A 23,408-nucleotide genomic window follows, 5' to 3' on the forward strand; every position below is an offset into this window, starting at 1 on the left:
GAAAGATTCAAATTTTTGATTTGAAGTTTTGGTATCCCTTATTTAAGCTTATTTCAGGATGTACGTGGATAATATCTGAAGTTTCGTTCTTGTGATTTTGTTTCTTAACGTACATTTAATAAAATATTTAAAACTTTTTCACAGAACATTTTTGTGATCAAAGTGCATAAGAAACTTTACAAAAATGGAAGACAAACTAAGACAAATGGAAGATGAAATGAGCAGGTAATGAATATTTGCGTACATTTTTTTCACTTAACCTTTTCTTAACTTTCCTTTCGCTTTGTAACGATTTGGTTATATTTACATTTTGGAATTTTTTTTCCTCATACATTGAATATAAATACATATAGTGTATGGCGGTACATATATTACAACATAGCTGGAATTAAAACAAGATATCACGTAACTTGATCTCAGGTAATATTCGAAAATTCGAAAAGTTTTTATTTGTTTTGTAAATAATATTTCATCTTTATTTACTCTTCTATCTAAATCCATAGATTTGAAGCAGAAATTGGAGGACAGTTAGTGACTCCAATGGTTAGACCTGTAATAGGAGCCAATACATATAATCAAGTCGCACGTCAACTAGAGCAGCATGAACTTCCAACACCAGTCGTTGCAGCAGCCGCAGCAACATTAGCTTTTCCACCGATGATAGGTTTTCCACCACCACCTCCACCACCTCCACCGCCACCACCACCACCAATGTTAATACCGCAACAAGTAGCAAGACAAGGTACATATATATATATATATATACATATATATATATGTATATATACACACGCACATACACACGCATACGAAATTATTAAAGAGATCTATTTAATTTATATCTTTTATTTCTTTCACTTACAGGTACAGTCCCTATCACAACATATTCTTCTCCTGCACAGATAAGTAATCCGTATTTACCAAATATGGTGGATCCATGTTTAAGTGCAACTCCAAAAACTTATGAATCTACGTCATCGCCAATGATTCATCCAGAAATTATTGAACAGATTATCAATACAAAAATACCAGAAGATGAAGGTAAAAAAAAACCAAAAGTAAAAGGAGTTAGTACAGCTGCAGAATTGGCCATTAGTCAAGGGAAAGCCAGTTCTATTATGGCAAATGCTAGTGCCGAAGAAAGTCATCCAAAAGGTAAAGGAAAGAAAAATAAAAAGATTATTAGAATGGCTGGTGGGCAGACTTGGGAAGATCCTTCTCTGTTAGAATGGGACGAAGGTAAATATTTGACATGTCTATTAAAAGTAAAACATATGAGCAATCATGTCAATTTTGTTTATTATGATTTTAGATGACTTCAGAATATTTTGCGGTGATTTGGGAAATGATGTTACCGATGAAATGCTAGTGAGAGTATTTGGCAAGTACCCTAGCTTTCAAAAGGCGAAAGTAGTTAGAGATAAACGAACAAACAAAACTAAAGGTTTCGGATTCGTATCCTTCAAAGATCCACAAGATTTTATCAAAGCCATGAAAGAGATGAATGGTGAGTAAAAAAGAAAAAAAAGATTATCATGTTAATCGGTATAACAGTTTTTTTTTTGTTTTTTTTTTTGTTTTAAATATTATCTTCTATTTGAATTCTACAATATATGAGATCTCGAAAATTTATTACATCGCTGTTAAATCATACTAACATATTTATCTACAAAGAATTAGATGTAACATAAATTTTACAAACTAGTTTAAATTATTCAGCTATATAAAGATTATATATTAACGATAGAATAAAATCAGCAAAGTGTTCTAAATATGAAGCGATCGTAGTATGATTTTAAAAGTAATGAGATCAAAATCGTGTTCTTCAGAATTATCTACTAAATGTGTATGTCCGTATCTATTTTCCGAGCGTTCCCCATCCGTACGATGTAAAGAGCTGAGGTATTATCGGGTATTGTCGTCTTGATTGCATGGACGGGCCAGTTCTGACGGCGACTCGATAATTCGGTTGTGTTAAAGGCGCTGTAGGATTTTCATTCGCTTTTCCAACTTCTTGTTGATGACTCGTTCCTATGATTTACAATAGTACGTTTAAATATACGCGACAGAAGTCTCTTATTTTATAAGATATATATTTACATAATGACAAATTCTCACCGGTTGCGGTGCTTGCAGCATGATTGAGTCTAGGTCCATGCGGCGTCATGTAAAGAACAGAAAAAGGCATACCACCTGCACCCCAGCCATGCGACAAGAAGGAATCCTTTTTAATCGTTTTACTCGAGACTCGTTTGACCGGTAATAGTTGTCGAGTTTCGCTCTCCAAAATAGGAACACTGTCCTTCCATGATTGTAATACTGAGTCAGTACCTGCATTCGTGATCTGTCGTCTAGTTTGAATTCTACAAATGATAAAGTAGTCATTGGCATTCCAAAATATCGTGCGTGGGTATATCAGCCTGTCGTTATACCGAATATATGCACTGTTAAATACATTTACACGTTGCATTCTGCAACATCTAAGACCGTCTATCAGATCGAACATTTTTATTGACCTGTTTTGCAAATTCCATACTGACTTCTGTGATATAATTTTACGTCGGTAAATAAAATCAAAAATAATTCGTTACACTCGATTTATATATCCCTTGTTCTTCGAGAAAAAAATTATCTTTACGTTTTCGTTAAAATCTGCGATTTTTGGAAATCGATCGATCGATCGATCGATCGAGATTATTGATCCTTGTACGATCCTTGTTTTAGAACATAGTGAATAGATTTTTACTTATAGTAATTTATCAAAGAGAACAATTTTCTTTTTTGGAAAATTCTCATCGAAGGGCCTTAATTAAACGTTTCTAAAATAAAAATTATTTAAATACCTCGTCGGTGGGATATCTTCGGGTAAAATGATCGTATCGGCGGCAACTGGCTCAAGTGGTAACATCTCTAAGCATCGTACATTTGGCGAGCAGTCCGACGTGATAACAGGTGCGAAATTTTCTCTTTTTTCCCAGTCGATTTGCGGACTCAATAAGGGTGCGGCTGTTATCATCCCAAGTATATTCAGTCCCAAGATAAGAAGGGCATCCTCTGTTGCTCGCATTATCTCGTTCCTCGTTTTGAAAAATCGTTGTTTCAGAAAAATCAGCGCCAAAACTTTCCTCGGTTGTCTCTCTGCAACAAAAAAACGGTATTTTGAATGTTTAATAAATTGAATGTTTAATATTGAAATTTTGCGCGTTTTAACTTCATTAGGTGAATCGATCATTTCATTGATAACATCAATTCATTGATGTTAATTCATTGATGATCAATGAATTGATGTTATCCAACTTAATGAAGTATACCAACGATGTATGAACACGTTGTTTATGTTTTCCAAATATTTCAGCGATGAATATACCTATTTATATAAAATTGCTTCTAATTTTAGTAAGTCTATATTCGTGTATTTTCCAATCACGGTGGATGTCGCCACCAAAAAGAAAAAAAGGGAGGGGAGATAAGAAAAAGAAGAAGGAGAATTAAAATTTTTGATTATGCGAGTTCGACGAGCGACTAAGACGAGAATTAACAGACGCAAATTTATTTGATAGAAATTTTAATTGAAATTTATCGTATCTTGGCACGAAATTAAATCGTCTATCGCAATCGATTTATGATTTAACATTTCATTCGATTTGACGTTTGATTTCTACGAAAGAAATATCGTTGCAATTTGTAATACATAGGAATATAATAGCATTTATTCTCGTAATTGTAAAAATGATTTTCATTTTACAATAAGAATTATTGAATCCTTATATATTTATTAATAATTCATATTGATTTATGAATGAGACGATCGGAGTTTCTAGCTTCTTGGTTGCGGGCGGAAGACTTATAAGATATAATAAATGAAAGAATTAGAGAAGGAAGAAAAAGTACTAATAGAAGAAAAAGAAGAAGGAGAAAAAGGAAAGGAAAAGAAAAGATATAGAAAAAGAAGCCTTCGAAGGAAGGGAATGAAAATTGAATAGCGCGTTGAACGCGAAAGTTTTACCTTTCGAAACAGGACACCGGTCGTTCGTTCGATCGTCTTTTTTAATATAATTCTCAAGAACAAATTCTTTTCACTCGTTAATTTGTCGATTTATAACTCGTTTCGTTTTCATCCGATGGGATAACTTAATCATCCCAGTTCCGATGATATCGTCTCGGGGTGACTGCGACGGAATGCATCGCGACGTCGAGCGTCCCCGGTACTCATTCAACAACCCCTACCCTTTCGATGTCGCCTTCGTACCTCCCACCCTATCACCAGTGAACCAATCACATCCAACTGTGACCCATTTGCCGCTGTTTCTCTCTTATTTTTTTTCTTCTCTTTCCTTTTTTTTCTTTTTATCTCTATCCTCTTTGTCTACTTTCGTCGTGTCTCTCTTAAAAGACGCAACACCAACGGCTAAGAACTACGATACGACGACGTCTTCGCTCCTGTATATCTTCTCTCTCTCTCTCTCTCTCACACACACACTCTCTCTTTCTCTCTTTTTTCTTTTCTTTCTTTTCTTTTTTTCTTCTTCGCGGTCCTCGGATGAATCAGATCCATGTTCCTCGCGGTACGAAATAGCTCGCGGATGTCCGTAGATATCTTTATTAACCGTCGAGGAACTTCTTGCGACGTGATATCGAATAAAATATCGTTTCTAGGATCCCTCTCTCTCTCTCTCTCTCTCTCTTCATCAGCTTAGGAGTTCAATGACGCACGAATATATTCTTGTATTATTCGTAGCTTCTATCAAGAATGCCTATGTTTTTTTTTTCTTTTTTTTTTTTTTTCTCGTAGAAACCTCACGCGCCAAAAATTCAAATCGAAATTATATTTGCGATTACTCACTATCGATGTTATTATTTTTCTTTTACATTCTTCGCTGAAAAATTGTTTGGACAAAATGTATACGCACTTGGGATGGAGTTGAAGTTCATAGAGACTTTCATTTTGATTGAGTGTCGCACGTTTCATATTATTCTCGATTCGAGCAGAAAAAATATACTTTGGACTCGATCTCGTGGATCTTTCGTTATAAACACAGACACATCGCTGTAGGGAAACTTTCTTTCAATGTATCGTGGGCGTATCGAAAGAAAGAGAGGAACAAAAGTTCTTTAAAATCGCGCGTGTCTAGCGTCCTATGCTAAGTGATACGATCCGATATTAGTCAGGCGCAACAAGTAGTTCGAGAGATCATATAAACGAACAGATTCGTGCAGTCATTCAATCCTTTCTAGTTTATTTGCTTAAATGTGTTTTTTCTTTTTTTTTTTTTTTTATTATTTTATCTTAATTATAAAACGAAGAGTAAAAAATTTATTCGCGTGGAAGCATGAATTTTAATTAAACGATATTTATAGTATCATCGATGTATTTTAAAAAGCAACAAGATATTTCTCTCTCTCTCTCTCTCTCTCTCTGTCTCTCTCTCTGTCTCTCTCTCCCTTTCTTTCTCCCCTTCCTCCTTCTCGCTCGTCGTATATTATTTTTCTTCTTCCTTCGAGTCTATTTTTCAGGGCAAAGAATACAAATAATTCGCACAACATAATTTATTTTAACGACGATGTCCGAGGTGTTTCGCACATTACCAAGATCTTTAAGAAGGAAGAAATACTGATCCGCGTTGGCTCGTTCAAATCTTCGAATGTTTGTAGCATTCATGGCCGTTGACAGAAGTTTTCATATAAACTGAGGAGGGGAGGGAGTTAGAAAGTTAGAGGCAGATTATTCTTGGAATTCGAAGAAAAATTTAGAAAGGAATTCGAGATTGCGTGGGCAACGCAAGATTTCTCAGTAAAACATGTAAAACATATCTGCTTCCATACATAGATAAGAAAGAGGGAGGGGAAAGGGGGAGAGACGAAATAAGAATTGATTTATAACGATCGAGATCGTAAGATAAAATATATTTGATGAAATAAAAGAATTCATTTACCGGTATAGCCTTTGCCGTGTATTATCCTTTAATTTTATCATCTTGTCTTCTATCTTTTATTTATCGCGTCAAATATAAAAAATATTATAAAATATAATCGTGACATGACAAGGTATTATCGTAATTGTCATTCTAGATATATGGAAAAAATACGATCATCGATTTGGTTGGGCATAGATATTTCAATATTGTTGTTGTTCTTGTTGTTGTTATTTTCTTTTTTTCAACGAAAGCTTCCGATCTCATTAACTGGGTTAAGTAACTTTTTTCTTTTGGAATATCCGAACTAATTACTTTCCACCCCATTCTTTATTTCTCTTTTTCTTTTATTTTGTTTGCCTTTTAACGGGTGATGAAGACTTATCGGAAGATCGAAGGAAAGGGACACGTTTCAGACCATGGGTCTGTACTTAAGTAGCCTCACGATAAAATTACATCTTCCTTACTTAACTTAATGGAATACGTGACCGTGGGCGTGACATACCCTGACCTGTTTACATCTCATACAGTGACCTCGGTCGGCGATTTTTAACTAATACTTTTAACCCTTTCTCTCTCTCTCTCTCTTTTAACTTAAAATTCGTGGATTCAATTAGATCGAGACACGGAAATGATGACTTATGAATGGATATTTGAGATGCGTTCGAGGTACCAATGAGGAACTTATTTGCTTGTGACCCGGGTGTAACCTTGCGCAGCCTTGATAATAATTACACTTCTGATCCGTGATCTCGATTACTTTTAAAGTCTAACATGAATATCATCCCTAAAAATTATTTGGTTCAAAGTTTTTTTTTCTTTTTATGATTAGATTGAAAACTTATTAAAAAGTTGTCACGATTATTGTCTGTTTGATTATCGAAAAATTTACAAATCTGTTGACGCGAAGAGGAAAAAAAAAAGAAAAGTGTTTCGATTTTACAAATTTCGTGTTGTTTCTTTTTGAACTCCTTGCTGTTGTGAGTGCCATAAAACTTTTTATCTTTTTCTAAAAAGAAAGACAAAGAGAGAGAGAGAGAGAAGCGTGGGTGCTAAACCGAAGGTATTCTCATTGATACCTCCGCGAAGCTGTGTATTTTCGGATCTCACATTTACCAGTTGCGTTGACATCGCACGAATTCTTTTTCACGTAAACGTGTTGCCGTCATATAGTGTCCCTTTTTTTCGTCACATTTTCTTTTTATGCTTCCCTCCTTTAATCTTAACGAGGATATCCTTGGATCGAACGAGCTGATCGTAACAAGTTCAGAGGTGTTGAATCTGGTTGACGAACTTTTCTTTTATCCGTCGATGAAAATCATTGAAATTTCTTTCTTTCTTTTTTCTTTTTTTTTTTTTTCTTCTTGGTTCTTTCACTCGTTTAAATTAATATCATTTATTTTATTTGAATGATTGACAAGGATATTCCTTATTTCAATTGTATTTAAAATCGTCTATTAGAACTATGATACTACCTTAAAACTAAAATTATATTATACAGATTTCGACAATTTTTATAAAAAGTTTCATAAGATTTTTTTAAAAGCAAATACTATGACTTTTTTTTATCTTATACTTATGATCAATTTTATAAATTTCTTCTGTAATTTTTTTGTCAGAGATACATATAAGATATATCTTGATATATCGGAATAGTGTGTGTGTGTGTGTGTGTGTGTGTGCATGTGTGTTGTCGGGACAAAATGTCAATCAATTCTTTTTCGCCTTTTTACTACGGTAAATTGCTAAAAGGGAAAAAACCGTAAAGAATTCTTTCAGAGATAACTTTGAAAGAATATAAGAGATAGGTAGTAGAATATATACGATAAAAATTATTATGCAAAAATGTATGTCAATAAAGAACATTTCAAAGATATTCTCGTTGACCTGTTGATACGTGTACGTTAAAAGACTTTTGAACAACAGACTTCTATTGAGAAAATCACGAAAAGGGCAAAGTATAAAAATATGAAAGAAACATGTCGTGATCACCTGTTGCTGCAAAAAATTTCTCTTCTTTCGTGGCTATTTTTTTCTGAATATTCAGATGAGTTTTCTTAAATATATACTGAATTTGATTTCAGCATTTTCACTCCTTATTCTTTTCGATTGCGACTTGGAACACGTGTTATTACATAAAATAAATTTTATTACTCGTAGTTTAGATTTTACATAATTAAATTTTTAACATTCAATTAACAAGGTTCGTTTAATACATTCTGAATTTTATAAAGTACTATTACAATTTCATCGATTTATTTATCTATCATCATTCAACTTTCTAGTCAATTATCTACATATTCTTTTTCATTGATTTCATTAAGATTTAAGATCATATCTATATGATTTTACACATATACATATGAGAAATAGTATTTTATTCGTCGCTTGATATCGATTTTAAAGGAATGATTGTATCGCCATTATTTTAGGATTAGGAAGATAATGTTTTTATTAATTTCTTGTCTCTATTTTAGGACGATACGTGGGATCTCGGCCGATAAAATTACGGAAGAGTTCGTGGAAGCAGCGAAATTTGGAAACAGTGCGAAAGAAAGAAAAGGAGAAACAAGCTTTGATTGGTCTATTGACCGGTCGGTGACATGGTAAAATCATTATCGTTCTCATTTCGGTCGATTTGACAATATTATAATGAGAACGTAATCGTAAATCAATTGACCACACTAGATCTTTGATATTGTAATTCAAAAATCAATTGAAAAGTCATACATTATCGAAGATACAACTGTGTCGAGAATTCGTCAATGTTAAAGCGGATGACATTCAAGGAATAACAAGAATGAATTTATTGTATAATTATGTTTATAATAACATCGTTAATGTCTGTATTAAAAGAAAGAAAAAAACATAAACACGAACAAACAAACAAAATATACTTAAGAATGTTCTGTTTTGGTCTCATTTTTTTTTTTTTATTTGATTTCCTTTGTAAAAACGAAGGAACAATATGAATTTTTCTTATGGCGATTAATAAAAACGCGATCGCGAAATAAAACATAGGAATAAGTAGATCAAAGATGTTAATCAAATCGAAGGAAAGAAGCTTTCAAGCCCACGCAACATAAAGAGCGAATGGAGTTTAACTTCACAAATGCTTTTCTTTTTTTTGCTTTTCTAATGTTTTTCTCCTTTTTTTCTATTTCTAAGTAAAGTGCCTCGTTATTGCATTTACTACGATGACGGACAGACGATAACGTAATCTAGTAAATTTTCTTGAAAAAACAAATTGGAATCGTTTATTCTGGTTTTGATAACTTTTCGTGCCTGTGAAAATGACAGAACCTCTACCGATTCCTGGTGAGTACGGAGAAGCGGAAGAGAATCCTCTCGGTGTAAGTATTTTATTTTCTGATTAATGGATTTCGAAATAAAATATACATATTATCGTTTAACGTTGAAACGAAAACACGTAGAGCGTTTATAATTTTAGCTGTACGAAGGCGAAAGAAATGAACAAGGCGATCGTCATGGATTCGGAAAAGCTTTATTACCCAATGGAGATATGTACATTGGCCGATATTGCGAAGGACTAAGAAATGGCAAAGGAATCTACGTATTTAAGAATGGTGCTCGATATGACGGCGAATGGAGGCAGGGACTTAAATATGGCCAAGGGACTTTTTGGTACCCCGATGGAACACGATACGAAGGTACGGAAGAATGTACGAAAATAGGATCCGATTCAGATTCAAAGAAGCTATTTGGACGTGGGTTGACACCCAACACGTGTATCTACACAATTATTTTCGTTTCGTACATTAGAAACTCGAAAAAAAATTTATCCAAATAACACAGCATATATATATATATATATATAATATCTTTATCATTTATTCTACATAAGAGGTACAATAATATCGTAAAAAAGAATATTTTAACATTTAGTCGTTGTATCGTCAAATTGATTAAAAATTGAAAAAATATGAAGAAGAGAAATGTGTAAATTTACTTTTCTTCGTGATAGCTAAATATAATACATCGTTCTAAGTAATCAATTTATATTACTTATGACCATCGACACTTCCTGAGAAACTATAAAATTAAATTTCCAACAATAAGTTATGATATCTGAAGGATTATGTAAATATCTAATTATAATATCTTAACTTATTTTTATTAATATTACGTAAGATAGATAAAGGACGAAAGAAAGAAAATGATAAAGATCTAAAAGGAGAATATCGTTCAATAGGCGACTGGAAGCGTGATACTAAATATGGATTTGGCGTGTATTTTTACGAGAATAAAGATGTTTACGAGGGTTCCTGGAAAAAGAATCTTCGTCATGGTTTGGGAACGTATCTTTACGCGGCAACCGGGACAAAATTTATGGGTACTTGGATCAAAGATCGTATGCAAGGCCCCGGTCAGCTCATTCACCCTCGTCATCGATATCACGGCTTTTGGGAATTGAATTTGGTAATGCACGCGAATATAATCGATACTGTAAATCTCCTTTTTTTTTTTCTCTAAAATTATCTTATAACAGCCATACGGACGTGGTTGTTTTACCTTCGAAAATGCCTGTATGCAACATGGACATTACGTGCACCTACGAGATCCTAATTACGAGCAAACCGAGGAGGATAAAGTTGGGGATCTTGATACGGTAGGTCAATAGAAAAAAAAATATTTCATTCTTTCTTTTTTTTTTTTGTTTTTTTTTTTTTTTTGTTTTTTCATTTCTATATGACATAAAGTTTAATATCAAATCAGATTAAATTACAAGAAACTGCCGCATTTGCCAAATGTTAGTATATATATACATATATATATATACATATATATATATAAAATTATTTAAAAATAAAATATTTGTATTTGTTAAGAACGGAATTTTTATAAAATAGTTCTTCTCTCTTAGAGATCAATTTTCTAATAAGGTGAGCTTAATAACACTAACGGAATTAATTGCTGTATATATTTGTTGAATGCTAATTCGCAAATAAATGTATATTTGATCAGACTATGGAAGTAGAGGCAAGGACGGATGAAGAAACAATCGAAGATAAACTTGCGGAAGAAACACCATTCGAGCCCGTTCCATTAAAGAAAGGTGTTCTACCTGTATGGCGTGCACGTTGCATCACTCCATATAATTCTGAATTATTGCCACCGGAACCGGTACCTTTGCAGGAAGAGGTATTTCATTCGTTTGAAATGGTGATATATATATATTTTTTTTTTTTTTTTTTTTTTAATATTAAATATTCAATGGCTATTATTTTAAAAAAGACGAAAGCATGCTTGACTTAGCGCGTAATAATTTTCATTTTAATATTGTGAAATAGATTGCATATAATACCGGAAGCGTATCATAAAAAGGTGCTGCTTAAATTATATACGTGTATATTTGTTTTCTCTTTCTTTAATATTTAACGATCCTCCCTAAAGTCATCTTCGATCTTTATCGTGATCGCTTCGTTTTCCTTTTTGTACTTATTTCATAAACGTATGCATATGTATCAGAGCTTCCATATATTATGTAGTTTGTAATTGAAATATTAAAAACAACGCAAAAAAATCGACCCGTAAAATCGCCTACTTTACTACATTTATAAATAGACTTATTCTAAATCCTTGTTGTGCTATGAAAGAAAGAAAAAAAAAAAAAAAAAAAAAAAGAAAATAATGCGTGCTGAATAAAAATCGTAAGCTAAAAGTGACGAATGTTTGACAATTATATTTCTCGTTAAACTTCTCTACCGAAATCGATCCACCGATAATACGTATATATATATGCATACGTACATACATATTACTTTGAATTAGTCGAGTCTGTCTGATTTAATCTAACATCGAACACCTCTTTCCGGAGAAGTTACGAGTCTCATTGCTAATTTAATATCGAGAAGGCACGCGATAAAATTCAATTTCTTCTTCGTTTCGTTCCGTAGTGTTATTCTCTTCGGCGTCTGGAAATCGCGAAAAGCGGAAGTACGGCTATCGGTAATGGTCCGAGCCTTATTCGATTGTCCTCATATTAACGAGAATTTCCGGCTTTCTATTTCCGTCCTTTTTGCCAGACTATCAACTTCGATGTTCATTAATAGAATCACGATATCCGGGTCGAGTATTCCGCTCGTCTTTCGATTTTGCTTTAACCCATCGTTCATTACGACATGTACTCAATGTATATCCGGCATATTTCTGCGATAAAATCAAGTTTCCTCTTCTCTTCCCAGAGACGAGTTTTCTTCCTCAATTTTCTTTACTCCTTATTCCAGAACTCTTTGATCTCTTTCCAGGTATCGTTGCAATCCTTGACAGACAAGTGTCCTGACGAGCCTTGGATGGAACCAGAGGAATATTTAAAATATCATTACGATGAAGAAGAAGAGTATGAAAATGCAGAAGATTTTCCAATAAGGCCATCCGATTTGACTACTCATCTAGATGTATAAATATGCATTTGCTCTTCGAAATATAAGTATTAAAAATCTATGGTATCATGACCATAACTTTTCTTCTCTTCTTTTTCTTCGTTCGTATTGTTATTTTTATTTAGTGTTTCTCGTTTGCCTTTTCTTTTTTTCATTCGATCTTACGGGCAAATCCTTGAATTATTTATATTACGAAGTAGTGCTATACTTGTATGGCTTTTAACATTTAGAAGTATTTTGTATGATATGAGCGAAGAATAGTAAGAAATAGATTGATTACGGCAAAGATAATATTTAGTTTTCTTTTTTTTTCTTTTGTCATTGTTTTTATCATATTATGTTTATCATATGTTATCATATTTCTCATATTAATATTAATATAATAACATATTAGCAGCATAATATAATAAATTGTTACAGTATAATATATAAAGCTATTTTAAATATTTGCAATACATATGAGTATAGTATAATATATTTAAGTGCGTTTGATCTCATAAGTATTATCTTTATGGTGAAAAAGAAATTCCCTGAAATTATACAATTATTTTATGAAAATATATTAGCTCCCGTTTTTACGATTACGAACGTAAAGGAGTAAGAAAAACCAGATCAATGAACTTCGGCATTGCAAATAACGCATTATAAAGTAACAACGCGCTGAAAGGATAATACGAACGGTTAATTTTAAGCCGTTTATTTAGGAAATTATAATAAGAAATGTGAGTAAGTGCTTATAATGCACGATATAATGGGGATCATTTTTACAGATACACACTGTTTTCGCATAAAATATATGTTTACCAGGATAATAGTGTAAAATTATAATTAGCAATAAATGCAATGCGAGTAATATACTCGTTCGTATTAGCGTGCGTTCAAATCACATTGTTATGTATGTACAAATTTAGCCAGCTTCATCCAATATTAAGTGTTTTATGCCGAAGATACACTTAATTATACAATAAAAAGCAGAAGCTTGTTCAATGTTCATTCGCAAGCGCGTGTTTTAGTCAATCGACATAGTAATGAGATTACATTTTCTTTTTTCTCCAGAATAATTAATTTTATAACTTATTTAATAGGAAGACAAAGTAGCTAAAGATGTATGAAAGTGGAAGAGATGTTATAACGTTATATGCCTATAATACATTATTCTTAAATTAATGGTTCCTCCACTATGCCTAAATACCAATTTGATATACCGTATTTATTTCCAAAATCGTACGGTATCAATAATTATTGGCTTTATAATTGTCTTATGTTTCGAATTATCGATAAAACTTATTTATACCAATATCTTAATTTAGAAAATTTGAAATCTTGAAGCGGTATAGATTATAGGATAAAGGTCGCTGTACAGATTACATCTGACTGCATTGACGATGAAGGCCCAATGGAGGTCGCTAAAGGTTTAAAGGACGGAGGAGAGGGCAAAAGAATATAAAGTTAACGCGAAATATCGCAGTCTTTTTTACCGTAAGTAATAAGTCGTGTCACGCCTAAGTGAAGATCTTTGTTCTTTTATAGTTATCTTATGATCATTTAAGAACAGCTACCGTTTGTCGTTGAAAAGATTGTAATAGTGTTATCAATAGGGCATTTTTAATGCTAATAAAGTGTATTAGAGACGTAAGAGATCGAATATTTCAAGTCGAAGCATATGCGAGACGTAACGCGAGATCGTAGATATCACTTTTACGCTTTGATTCAAATACGATTATCGTATTCACCTTTTTTCCTCGTATTCAATACTACACTGCAGTAACAAAATACTTTTCCCTACGATCTTGCTTTCTCTTGGCACAAGATTAAGATCCGTGTTTACCACGAAATATCCACAACCTAAAGTGATTAAAGCGTTTTTTCTTTTCTTGCATAAATCGATCTGCCACTGGCAAATTAGGAGTACGTATATCTTTTACACCATTATCGATTAAAGATTTGTAAACAAATTATAAATTAGAAATACAAAGAATATGAGTATTTATAATTAATGTATTGATAATATTGAGAACTTTTTCATAACCAACCTCCAATTCATCATAGTCCGAGAAGTGCAAGTATTTAGTGGTATTTCTAACGCGCAAATAATCTGTGCATAAGTTGTCGTTTAAGTATCTCAGGTACATAAACGTGGACGAATTTTTTGTGCCCCAATATTGAGTGACTTCCGTCAACAGATGTCTTCTTGTGTGCACTCTCATTTTTTGCTCCCAAAATGCCAAAAAATTTAACAATTCTTCGTTTCTTTTGAAATTATTAATATTTCTTACATAAGATCAGGCGGTGGCCTTTGGAACGCAATACTGGCTACAGAAATACTGCAAAGACCGGCTGTTATAACACCCAGACATATATAGACAGAGGTTATCAACCAAAAGGCAAATAAATATAAAGTTTTGTTGCAATATTTGCCAAGGGATGGATCATAATTTGGTTCGTATTCCTTATACACCCACATGGAACCTATTAAATGATAAAGAAATTCAACAATGACATGGCATTGTCAAAATTGGCTTAGTACAATGCACGGTTGAAGATTTCAATAAACTTGCCTACCAATGATAAACCAGCCCAGCATGAAGCAATTGATCAATGTTTGTGTTGGCGACTGTCTAATCCTTTCTTCATCTCTTTCTTCTTGTCGCTGTCTTACACGTGCAGATAAATGTAATAATTGTTTAAATACACCAAATCCTCCACCTACTAATAAATAAACGGGTATGTATTCACCCTGTGGACAGTCGTAAAGGTACAATGCTCCAATGATCATCATGCATATTGGAACTACGATTGTCACACCGAGAATAATGGTGCATCCAACTGGAACAAAGTGAATAGTATATATTGTCCAAGATAAAGAACTTATTTAAGGTCCATTACTAAAACGAAAGCAATTTATCACCTACTTGTACCCACAAGAAGAACGATTATATTTTTTAAGAAATCAAATACACCTTTGGAGACTTTATGTGCCTCCCTCATCCGACCAAATAATGAATCATACGAAGGAGGAGGTGCTGAAACAGAACTCTCATTATCATTTATATGTTTCAATGAATGATCATATAAATATTGAGATTTTTTTATGCAAAAAAAAAAAAAAAAAAAAAAGAAAATTTAGTTGTACGCACCATTGGGATCTATGGCTTCTTCATAAGAAGGCGGTGCACCACGATCACTAGGTAATGTAGAATGATGTCCAAGAGGTAAATTAATGTTATGATATGATGGAGGTGGAGTACAGCAAGTTGATGTCACATGAACAGATGTACCAGGATTTACACTTTCTGTAGTGTCGGTAGATATATTATGATTCGTTGGACTCAACGGCATTTCTATCCTAATGTTTGATGCGTGATTCCAACACATATATTTTGCATTAAAAATATTTAAGGACTTGGTTATATTAGAGACATATAACAACAAATGGTTGTATAACCTATAAGCAAAGAGATCCAATATATTGATATTTATGTTTTAATTTATTATTTAGTTTTCAACATGCGTATACAATATTAAAGAAAACATAATAATCTGTATGTGACGTGGAAACAATTAAACGAGCATTAAATTAATGAAAAATCTCCTTAATCGTTCGATATAATAACTAGTATCAGAATCAATGACATTGACATCATCAAATTTAATATGTACTTTACAAGAATGAAAGAAAAAAAAATCGTAACAATTAAATTGACAAATGAATTTTCAATTTAAAAATAAAATAAAGAGTTATTAAAGCTTTCTTATACGTACGCGATAAATTGCTATTCCCGAAAAAAGCGCAGGAAGAGACGTAGGAGGGGAAAAAAAGAAACAATGATAATACGACTTTTCGGTAAAGTTATAAAAGGCACAACCGACAATACTATTTAAAGGATCTAATGTACTACAGATTTGAAAAAGAAAACTATCTTTCGAGATTGCCCTTAAAAATTGTCACACCCCCGCTTTGAACCGAGGCGAAACAATCACATTGCAAATTCTGACATCTACATCTGTTCGGTTCAATCTTTCTTCTATTCGAGTCGCTCAAGAATAAGAACGTAATGTCTTCGTTTTCCCTTATTAACTTCGGCACGAGATTATTATTTTCTAACGATAACATTGACTCTCCGGTAACTTAAGTTTGCGCCATGACGGACCATGTGCGGTGCACCAATCGAACTTAAAACAGTACATCGAGTTATCGATATTTTCGATAGAAAGAATATGCCTCTCGATGCGATATCGATAGAAATCATATCGTGGTAAGAATAAAATTATAATATTCGAAACAATGTTTCTCTAGACGTCAAATATGTTAATACTTTTATCCAATCGATTTTAACTTTGATATCTATCAAATTTTGATTTATCACGAACCAACGGTATATATTTTTTATTTCTTTTTTATTTTTCGTTATTGAATGAAAAGAAAAAAAAAAAAAAGAAAAAAGGAAAAAGAATAAGCGTCACGCATCGTTTTAATATGTGATACAATTAATCATCACGTTGTTCATTCTTTCTCGATCATCGTTCGATAACAGGTAACGTCATAAACAACGTGTAATATAAAATTACACAAATATTATTCTTAGATTCTCGTAATAGTTAGCGTGAAATCCCTTTGACGAGTTGACAAAGCAAAAGAATCATGATAATATAAACATACTTTTGGATTCTAGGAAACAATTAAATTCCTCTATTGTTTTATTCCTTTCTTCCTGTTCCCACGCTTCTAGTATTTCAATATACAATGTCAATATATAAAAATATACTAATGAATAAAAAAGATTCATAGTTAGATTAAGGTATCGTTTAATCATCCTACAGTAGTATGCACGCACATCCATATATGACTATAAAAAGGATTTCAAAATGAGCATGAGAAGTTTGTAGTGTTAATCAACGAAGTTAAAAGTGTTTTTCGAAAAATAAATAATTATTGAAATGTATTCATCTACCGTTACATTTTTTGTGTCGGCGTTATGCGCTCTCTTACTTCCATATTATGTTGTGAGTTATCCTTTTTCTCTTATATAAATCCAATACATACATTCTTTTAGATAAATCCATATGGATCGAAGAATTTTTAATCATATTCCCAGGTAGGAGAACTACAAATATTGTCATGTAAGAAAGAAGACGTAGCACCAGGACCCATATCGATGGGAGATCTAAATGCGTCCGGCAATACAATAAAAGGCTCAACACTTGAATTCAAAGAAGAAATAAATCCGAGTTTTATTACGGTATTCATTGATATAAACATTTATTTGGAATTCGTCAATTTTTGTTTGCGAATTAATAATGATCAAATTGAATTTCACTCTAGGTACACTTACAAATAAACGATGAAGATGGCAATTCAATGATGGAACAAAATACCGATTTTTGTAGTATGAATTCCGCGGATATGTTTAAACCTTACTTCGAATCGTTCAGAGAGCCGCAATTTAATAAAGGAAGTTGTCCAATAAATCCCGTAAGTAGCGACCACTAAATCAATCAAAATGATAAATAATTTTCAAACGATTTACTTTCGTTTCCATTATAATTATTTAACCAAGCAAACATTTCATTATTCATGGAATACAATTTGACTGAAATTTTCAATAGGGTACTTATAACTCGGATGATTTTCAAGTAGAAGCTGATGACGGTGAAGGAACTTATACGGTTATTTTGGAGGTATTAGAGGGAGGATCAAATTTGTTTCTCCGTGTAACTTGTGAGGTTAAACTCGAATAGTACAGTGTATAATTATCATTTTTAATGTTAGACAAAATTGTCATGATATATAGCGGTGTTAATTGTTCCAAATGAAAGTTGAAAAATTAAATTTGAGATAAAATTGTTTTATTACTTATAAAAAAAGAGACGCATAATAACACTCTAATTGTATCTATATAGTGTGCTTCATTTTATTATGTAATTATTTACTTATTATATTATATTTCGTTGCAAGATTAATTTTTAATTGTCTCATTAATCATATTTCTCAAGATCCAAATCCTGATTCATTCTCATATGCTTTGACATAAATTCTTTATCCTAAATGAATCTTTTTTTTTTTTTTCTTTTTTTTCTAAATAAATAAATTGATCATTTATTTGTTCGATAAACTTGCATTTGGAATTTAACTAATCCATCCCTCGTTTCTATATTTATTTCTATCATTTACGATCGTTCAACGACACGATCATTTATTCGTATCTAGTCTCTGTTTCACACATTTCGAACATTTCTTCAAAGCGTTGGCTCTTAGAAAAAGATAAATAATACGATAGTAAAAAGTGAAGATATAAAAGAAGAACGGTCAGTTTACTGACGTTTTTCAAAGTCTTTGTTTGTTGAATACTTTGTTTTTTTTCCTGGGAACTTGATAACTTTGTTGGTAATGTATTCTTTTCTTTGCCATTGTCAGATTCCTCTGTGTATGTATGAAAGAATCGTTTTATTATTAATTATATTTTAATGAATTAATTTTATTATTAAAAAATTGTTTGTGATTTTTATAATCAATCTCGTTAATATAATGTTAAATCTTACGCAGATTATGATAATTTAATTCACTTTGTTTTCTTGGTATAATTGGTTTCTGAGTATTTCTCGAACGTAAGTTATGATTTTTATTATTGTCGATAAATCCTTTTGTTTTCTGCGATGCATACAATGACGTAAAAATATTGATGTAACAATATTTTTTGCATATATGTGTATATTTCTTCACAACGATCGTTCGCTTACCAAAGAAGATCGAAAAAAATCCGTACCACCACGTAAACGTACAGGCAATTTTGCGCTAGATACACCTATAATATAATATAAATATATACATTATTTAAAAATAATATCTCGAAAAGGAGATAGGATAGAATCTCACTATCGATCGAATATGCAGATGAATCTTCTTTCTTAATTATTTGATTTTTCTTGGCTTTTTTGTTGAATAACTTTTCTCCACTTGAATTTTTATTCCATCCAAGCTTATTATTTTTGAATGGAGCCTCCTAAGGATTCATAAAAGATTAAGTGACTTTTACACATCGACGTAGAATTTATTAAAAACGAGAGCGTTTTTTTTGTACTTTTGATTTATTTGTTAAAGTAAAATTATCATCCGTGGAATCTTCGTATTCGGTAATTTCTTGAACGTCGGCCAATGGTAAACGTAATTTGCCAATATTATATTTTCGTGCATTAATCGATCTATTTCTCGTTGATATCTTTTCGTAATGATTATTGCCTGCAAAAATTAATGACATTTTATAAAATTAATGCTATATAATCACAAGTTTTTATTGAAGAAAGAAAACAAATTTATATATAATGTTTCGATGAATTCATAAATTTACATTAACTTAGTTATATTCTACCTTCCTTTCTATAAATTGATGGAGTTGCGTAACCTATTTTCTATTTTAATAAGAGCAAGGAGAATAGGGGAGATGAAATATCTTGGAACGTGTATAGGGTAGAACAATCTATAGAAATGTTCGAAAGCTTAAGCTGTGTGAAACTTTCCAAGATTTATTTTCAACGTAAATAAATTTTTTGGATTATGTAGCCTAATGAATATATATAATAAGGTTACCGCAAAAAATTAATAAAAGTCTATCACATTTAAGTGTGATAGATCTCTTGAAAACTAAGTTTTAGTTAATTTGTAATTAAATCTTACGTTTCATTGGACTAATATTTGTACGATGATCGTGATGATGGAATCGATTCAATGAACTTTACATATACTGAAAAGTGTGAGAGTTCACAGTCTACCAAAATTATTTACTCTATCCACATGAAACCAATTGTTATGTATACATAAGAGGAGAATAACCAACACAAGTTTATACATCGATACGATAGACGCATAGTGAGGATAGCTTTCCCGCTTCTATTCGTAATTTATGCTTTCTCCATACCTATGTCGCTGAAGTCAAAATGCTTCGAACGAAAGTTAATGCGCATAAATGTAGGCATCGTTATTTGCAGAACATGTTTGTGTTCGAAAACTTCACTGTTACAATATTTTTATATTAATGAAATTCGACTTTCCTTTTCTTTTTCTTTTTATTATCTTACGATGTAATTTCGTTCGATTTATTGATTCAATAAGTAATGCAATGAAGTAAGCGATCATTAAAAATTGCGCGCTCATAATTAAGATAGCGGTATCCACGTTTTTTTTATCGATCATTCTTTCATTCAAATTATTTTTTCTCTTTTTCTTTTCTACAAAAAGAAAAACAAAAAAAAAAAAAAAGAAAAAAACAAAAAGATCATTATTATAAAATGTAAGAGACAGCCGTGATCTTTAAACCTATTGAATCGGGCGACCTCTAACCATCACTAGTGACGACTAAAACTTCGTTGTAGATTGATGCGTTGTTGCAATTGTTTTTCGAAAAAAGTTCTTATGCAAATTTGTCACTTTTGATCGGAAAGGTCGCTTAAGAGTGTAGGTTTATAAACGTCTTTAACGTCCGGTTATGATGGAAATTCGTAATACATTTATCGTTAAAAACTCGAATAATTTAGTACTCATGTCATCCGTGTAAGTAATGTAGTTACTAACTTGTCCTTGCATTTATTATATGGTTGTTTTTTTTTTTTTTTCCAACCCATTATCATATCGAAACTGGAATATTATACGCAAAATGTTATTTTAGCAGATCGCTCTTTACACTTGGAGCATAAATTAATCCAAACATCAGCATAAGATATGGATAACGTGATTGTGAGTAATAATCCACATATTAATTCATTTAATCATTTTTTGCCTTCTAACCTCGTGCATCTTTGTTATGCATTTGCTTTGTTTTAGAAATATGTATTTAAATTGAAATGCGTTCATCATATCCAAACAAATCTTATATTAACCTATAAAATTCTATGACAATTTTTATTTTTTTCAAGGGATGTTATTGGTATGCTTTATCATATATCATGCTCTTTGTTTTGTTTGAATTAAAATAAGAAATTCATTATTAAATTAGATTTAAAAAGTATCGCTCTGTGTTTATATAGTAAAAAAAAAAAAGAAAAAAAAAAAAAAAAACAAAAAAAAATATTCTTTAGGGGATAATACATGCGATCTGCAAAGGATTTGCAGATAGTTTAAAAGGTGCAATTGTTCTCTTTTATATGGATAAACAAATTAATGACAAATTGAGTAGTAGACCACCTTCAAGAACGGAAACACATAAAAAAGATGCTTCTGTACATAGTCCTGCAAAGCATTGTAATCAACAAAGGTATGTCATTATATTAATATAGTTGTATGCTGTGATATTAAAGATTTGGATTATATTAAAAGAATAACAAGTGAAACTTATTGAATTAAGAAAAGATTGCAGTTCATAAATCTATATATTGCAGAGAGTCTAAAGTGTTAAAACGGACAATTCAATGTTGCGCCCTAAACGGTGGTGTTTTTTGGGCGAGTATTTTAATTTTTGAATGCGGACTTCTTCCGTTCCTTAAGTACTTATTGACAATTATATTTGGTCATTCGCCTGGTATGGGGGTGACAGTATGGTCTTGGACAAAACCATTTTTGTCTCTTACTTTTGGAACTGTGTGGGTGTTACCACTTTTTTTACTCAGCCGCATAGTCAACAGTTTATGGTTTCAGGTATGGATGAGTTCTTTAGATCAATTTCATTGACAATTATGAGCATTCATTTTATATATTCTATTACTATTATCGATATAGGATATAGCAGATAGTGCTTATAGATATAGGCAAGGAAGGCCATTACTTCTATCCAGTGTAAGCAAATTGGTAGCAGACACTCTTTTCAGTATATTAGTGCAAGCTCTCTTTTTGGGGCAAGGAATGCTAGTATCCAAAGTACCATTACCTCCGCTAGGTGATATACTTGCCCTTGTACATATGTGCCTTTTATATGCTCTTTATGCATTTGAATACAAATGGTTCAATATGGGATGGGAATTGCATAGACGACTGACTTTTATCGAAGGCAATTGGCCATATTTTGTGGGCTTTGGGTTACCATTAGCAGTACTTACTCAACTGCCTAATTCATATGTGATAAGGTAAAAAAAAAAAGAAAAGAAAAAAAAAAAAAAGAAAAAAGAAATAATCTATTATTTTATTATATGAAAATATTTTTTTGTTCTTTCACAGTGGCTGTGTTTTTTCTATATTATTTCCACTTTTTATTGTAAGTGGAAATGAAGCAGAACCTGTAACTGGAGTTTGGTATGTCCTTTTTTCTTGCATATTATTAGTATTATATATACATTTTTATCTAATTTATGAATAATAATGCATTTCAGTGATTGTCCATTAAAACTGTTCTCTCCAGTAATTGCCATTGCCAATACTCTTTTTAATAAAACTATTGGACCGGCTAATAGACGGTGACGATCGAGAAAAGATATAAATTCTAGTGTTTTTTCTGGATTAAATATACAATTGTGATTTGATTTTTTAACTTTTGATGCTTTTTTGCAGACATTATTTAAGACTGTTCACTACTCCTGCTTTTTTAATGATTCATGCCATCAATGAAAACAGGCATATAATTCTTGACTGGTATTAATAAACAAGATTTTATTTTAAAGATGAAGATTTAATCTACGGCGCTATTCCTGGCCTGAATTTTGAAAAAGTTTTATTTTCTTTGAAAAAAAATTATGTTAAAAATGGTATTTTTTGTGAATAGTTTAAGCACAAATAAAAACCTTTTTCAAAAATTTGAAATCAATACGCCGTAGATTAAACTTTTGTCTTTAAAATGAAACCATGTTCATTAAAAATGTTCAAGAATTACTTCTATTCTCATTGATAGCATAAATGCTCTTTTCGACATTATTCTCAAACAAAAAGTTTGATATTATGGTGTCCCACGAAATTTGCGACAAAATAATAGTTATACACGCTTGAATGGTGTATGTTTGATATCTCTAAAATAGCGATTGACTGCTTGATTGTATGCAAAAAAAAATAGTTGATGCTCAGATTTTTTGAACATTTCCCAACGCAAAGAAATACATTTCATGATGCTCGCACGGAGAAGTTACGGAAACTCATTTGGCCATTTTAATGAGCTTTGGTCAGATGATTTTATGACAA

General features: G+C 31.8%; 7 protein-coding genes across 13 annotated transcripts; 4 read left to right on the top strand and 3 right to left on the bottom strand.

The window, feature by feature from the left end:
- The first annotated feature begins 41 nt into the window (after positions 1-41).
- Positions 42-8,806, top strand: LOC124432318 (RNA-binding protein 42). Of its 2 annotated transcripts, XM_046981175.1 has the most exons (6): positions 75-225; positions 354-420; positions 504-742; positions 865-1,239; positions 1,313-1,507; positions 8,390-8,806. In XM_046981175.1, exons 3-6 carry the CDS (start codon positions 541-543, stop codon positions 8,512-8,514), a joined length of 897 nt encoding a protein of 298 aa, XP_046837131.1. In that variant the 5' UTR covers positions 75-225; positions 354-420; positions 504-540; the 3' UTR covers positions 8,515-8,806. The 2 variants fall into 2 exon arrangements, with proteins under 2 accessions (XP_046837130.1, XP_046837131.1); XM_046981174.1 differs by lacking the exon at positions 354-420 and having other exon boundaries at positions 42-225.
- On the bottom strand, positions 1,613-4,456 carry LOC124432320. The gene is made up of 4 exons (XM_046981177.1): positions 4,007-4,456; positions 2,844-3,138; positions 2,119-2,363; positions 1,613-2,031 (listed from the first exon to the last, which is right to left on the bottom strand). The coding sequence occupies exons 2-4, from the start codon at positions 3,065-3,067 to the stop codon at positions 1,859-1,861; spliced, it is 642 nt and encodes a 213-aa protein (XP_046837133.1). The 5' UTR covers positions 3,068-3,138; positions 4,007-4,456; the 3' UTR covers positions 1,613-1,858.
- A 160-nt stretch (positions 8,807-8,966) lies between the features above and the next one.
- On the top strand, positions 8,967-12,728 carry LOC124432317 (radial spoke head 1 homolog). Of its 2 annotated transcripts, none has more exons than XM_046981171.1 (6): positions 8,967-9,265; positions 9,364-9,583; positions 10,069-10,352; positions 10,423-10,542; positions 10,899-11,075; positions 12,182-12,728. In XM_046981171.1, the coding sequence occupies exons 1-6, from the start codon at positions 9,206-9,208 to the stop codon at positions 12,335-12,337; spliced, it is 1,017 nt and encodes a 338-aa protein (XP_046837127.1). In that variant the 5' UTR covers positions 8,967-9,205; the 3' UTR covers positions 12,338-12,728. The 2 variants fall into 2 exon arrangements, with proteins under 2 accessions (XP_046837127.1, XP_046837129.1); XM_046981173.1 differs by having other exon boundaries at positions 10,126-10,352.
- A 269-nt stretch (positions 12,729-12,997) lies between these two features.
- LOC124432327 lies at positions 12,998-16,498 on the bottom strand. 2 transcript variants are annotated; one of them, XM_046981220.1, is made up of 5 exons: positions 16,079-16,498; positions 15,454-15,761; positions 15,229-15,339; positions 14,879-15,142; positions 12,998-14,785 (listed from the first exon to the last, which is right to left on the bottom strand). In XM_046981220.1, exons 2-5 carry the CDS (start codon positions 15,689-15,691, stop codon positions 14,589-14,591), a joined length of 810 nt encoding a protein of 269 aa, XP_046837176.1. In that variant the 5' UTR covers positions 15,692-15,761; positions 16,079-16,498; the 3' UTR covers positions 12,998-14,588. The 2 variants fall into 2 exon arrangements, with proteins under 2 accessions (XP_046837176.1, XP_046837177.1); XM_046981221.1 differs by having other exon boundaries at positions 15,454-16,498.
- Positions 16,499-17,087: 589 nt separating this feature from the next.
- On the top strand, positions 17,088-18,277 carry LOC124432330. The gene is made up of 4 exons (XM_046981226.1): positions 17,088-17,320; positions 17,413-17,556; positions 17,640-17,789; positions 17,924-18,277. Exons 1-4 carry the CDS (start codon positions 17,255-17,257, stop codon positions 18,053-18,055), a joined length of 492 nt encoding a protein of 163 aa, XP_046837182.1. The 5' UTR covers positions 17,088-17,254; the 3' UTR covers positions 18,056-18,277.
- Positions 18,278-18,384: 107 nt separating this feature from the next.
- LOC124432329 lies at positions 18,385-20,587 on the bottom strand. 2 transcript variants are annotated; one of them, XM_046981223.1, is made up of 6 exons: positions 20,230-20,587; positions 19,396-19,553; positions 19,191-19,317; positions 19,055-19,119; positions 18,857-18,965; positions 18,385-18,737 (listed from the first exon to the last, which is right to left on the bottom strand). In XM_046981223.1, the coding sequence occupies exons 1-6, from the start codon at positions 20,285-20,287 to the stop codon at positions 18,511-18,513; spliced, it is 744 nt and encodes a 247-aa protein (XP_046837179.1). In that variant the 5' UTR covers positions 20,288-20,587; the 3' UTR covers positions 18,385-18,510. The 2 variants fall into 2 exon arrangements, with proteins under 2 accessions (XP_046837179.1, XP_046837180.1); XM_046981224.1 differs by lacking the exon at positions 20,230-20,587 and adding an exon at positions 19,989-20,167.
- An 85-nt stretch (positions 20,588-20,672) lies between these two features.
- Positions 20,673-22,767, top strand: LOC124432326 (etoposide-induced protein 2.4 homolog). Of its 3 annotated transcripts, none has more exons than XM_046981217.1 (7): positions 20,673-20,861; positions 20,977-21,044; positions 21,386-21,561; positions 21,686-21,941; positions 22,023-22,366; positions 22,458-22,532; positions 22,610-22,767. In XM_046981217.1, exons 2-7 carry the CDS (start codon positions 21,030-21,032, stop codon positions 22,695-22,697), a joined length of 954 nt encoding a protein of 317 aa, XP_046837173.1. In that variant the 5' UTR covers positions 20,673-20,861; positions 20,977-21,029; the 3' UTR covers positions 22,698-22,767. The 3 variants fall into 3 exon arrangements, with proteins under 3 accessions (XP_046837173.1, XP_046837174.1, XP_046837175.1); XM_046981218.1 differs by having other exon boundaries at positions 20,980-21,044; XM_046981219.1 differs by lacking the exon at positions 20,673-20,861 and adding an exon at positions 21,132-21,234.
- Positions 22,768-23,408: the final 641 nt, after the last annotated feature.

This window comes from Vespa crabro, chromosome 24 (assembly GCF_910589235.1).
Source record: "Vespa crabro chromosome 24, iyVesCrab1.2, whole genome shotgun sequence".
In the NCBI taxonomy this organism is placed as follows: domain Eukaryota; kingdom Metazoa; phylum Arthropoda; class Insecta; order Hymenoptera; family Vespidae; genus Vespa; species Vespa crabro.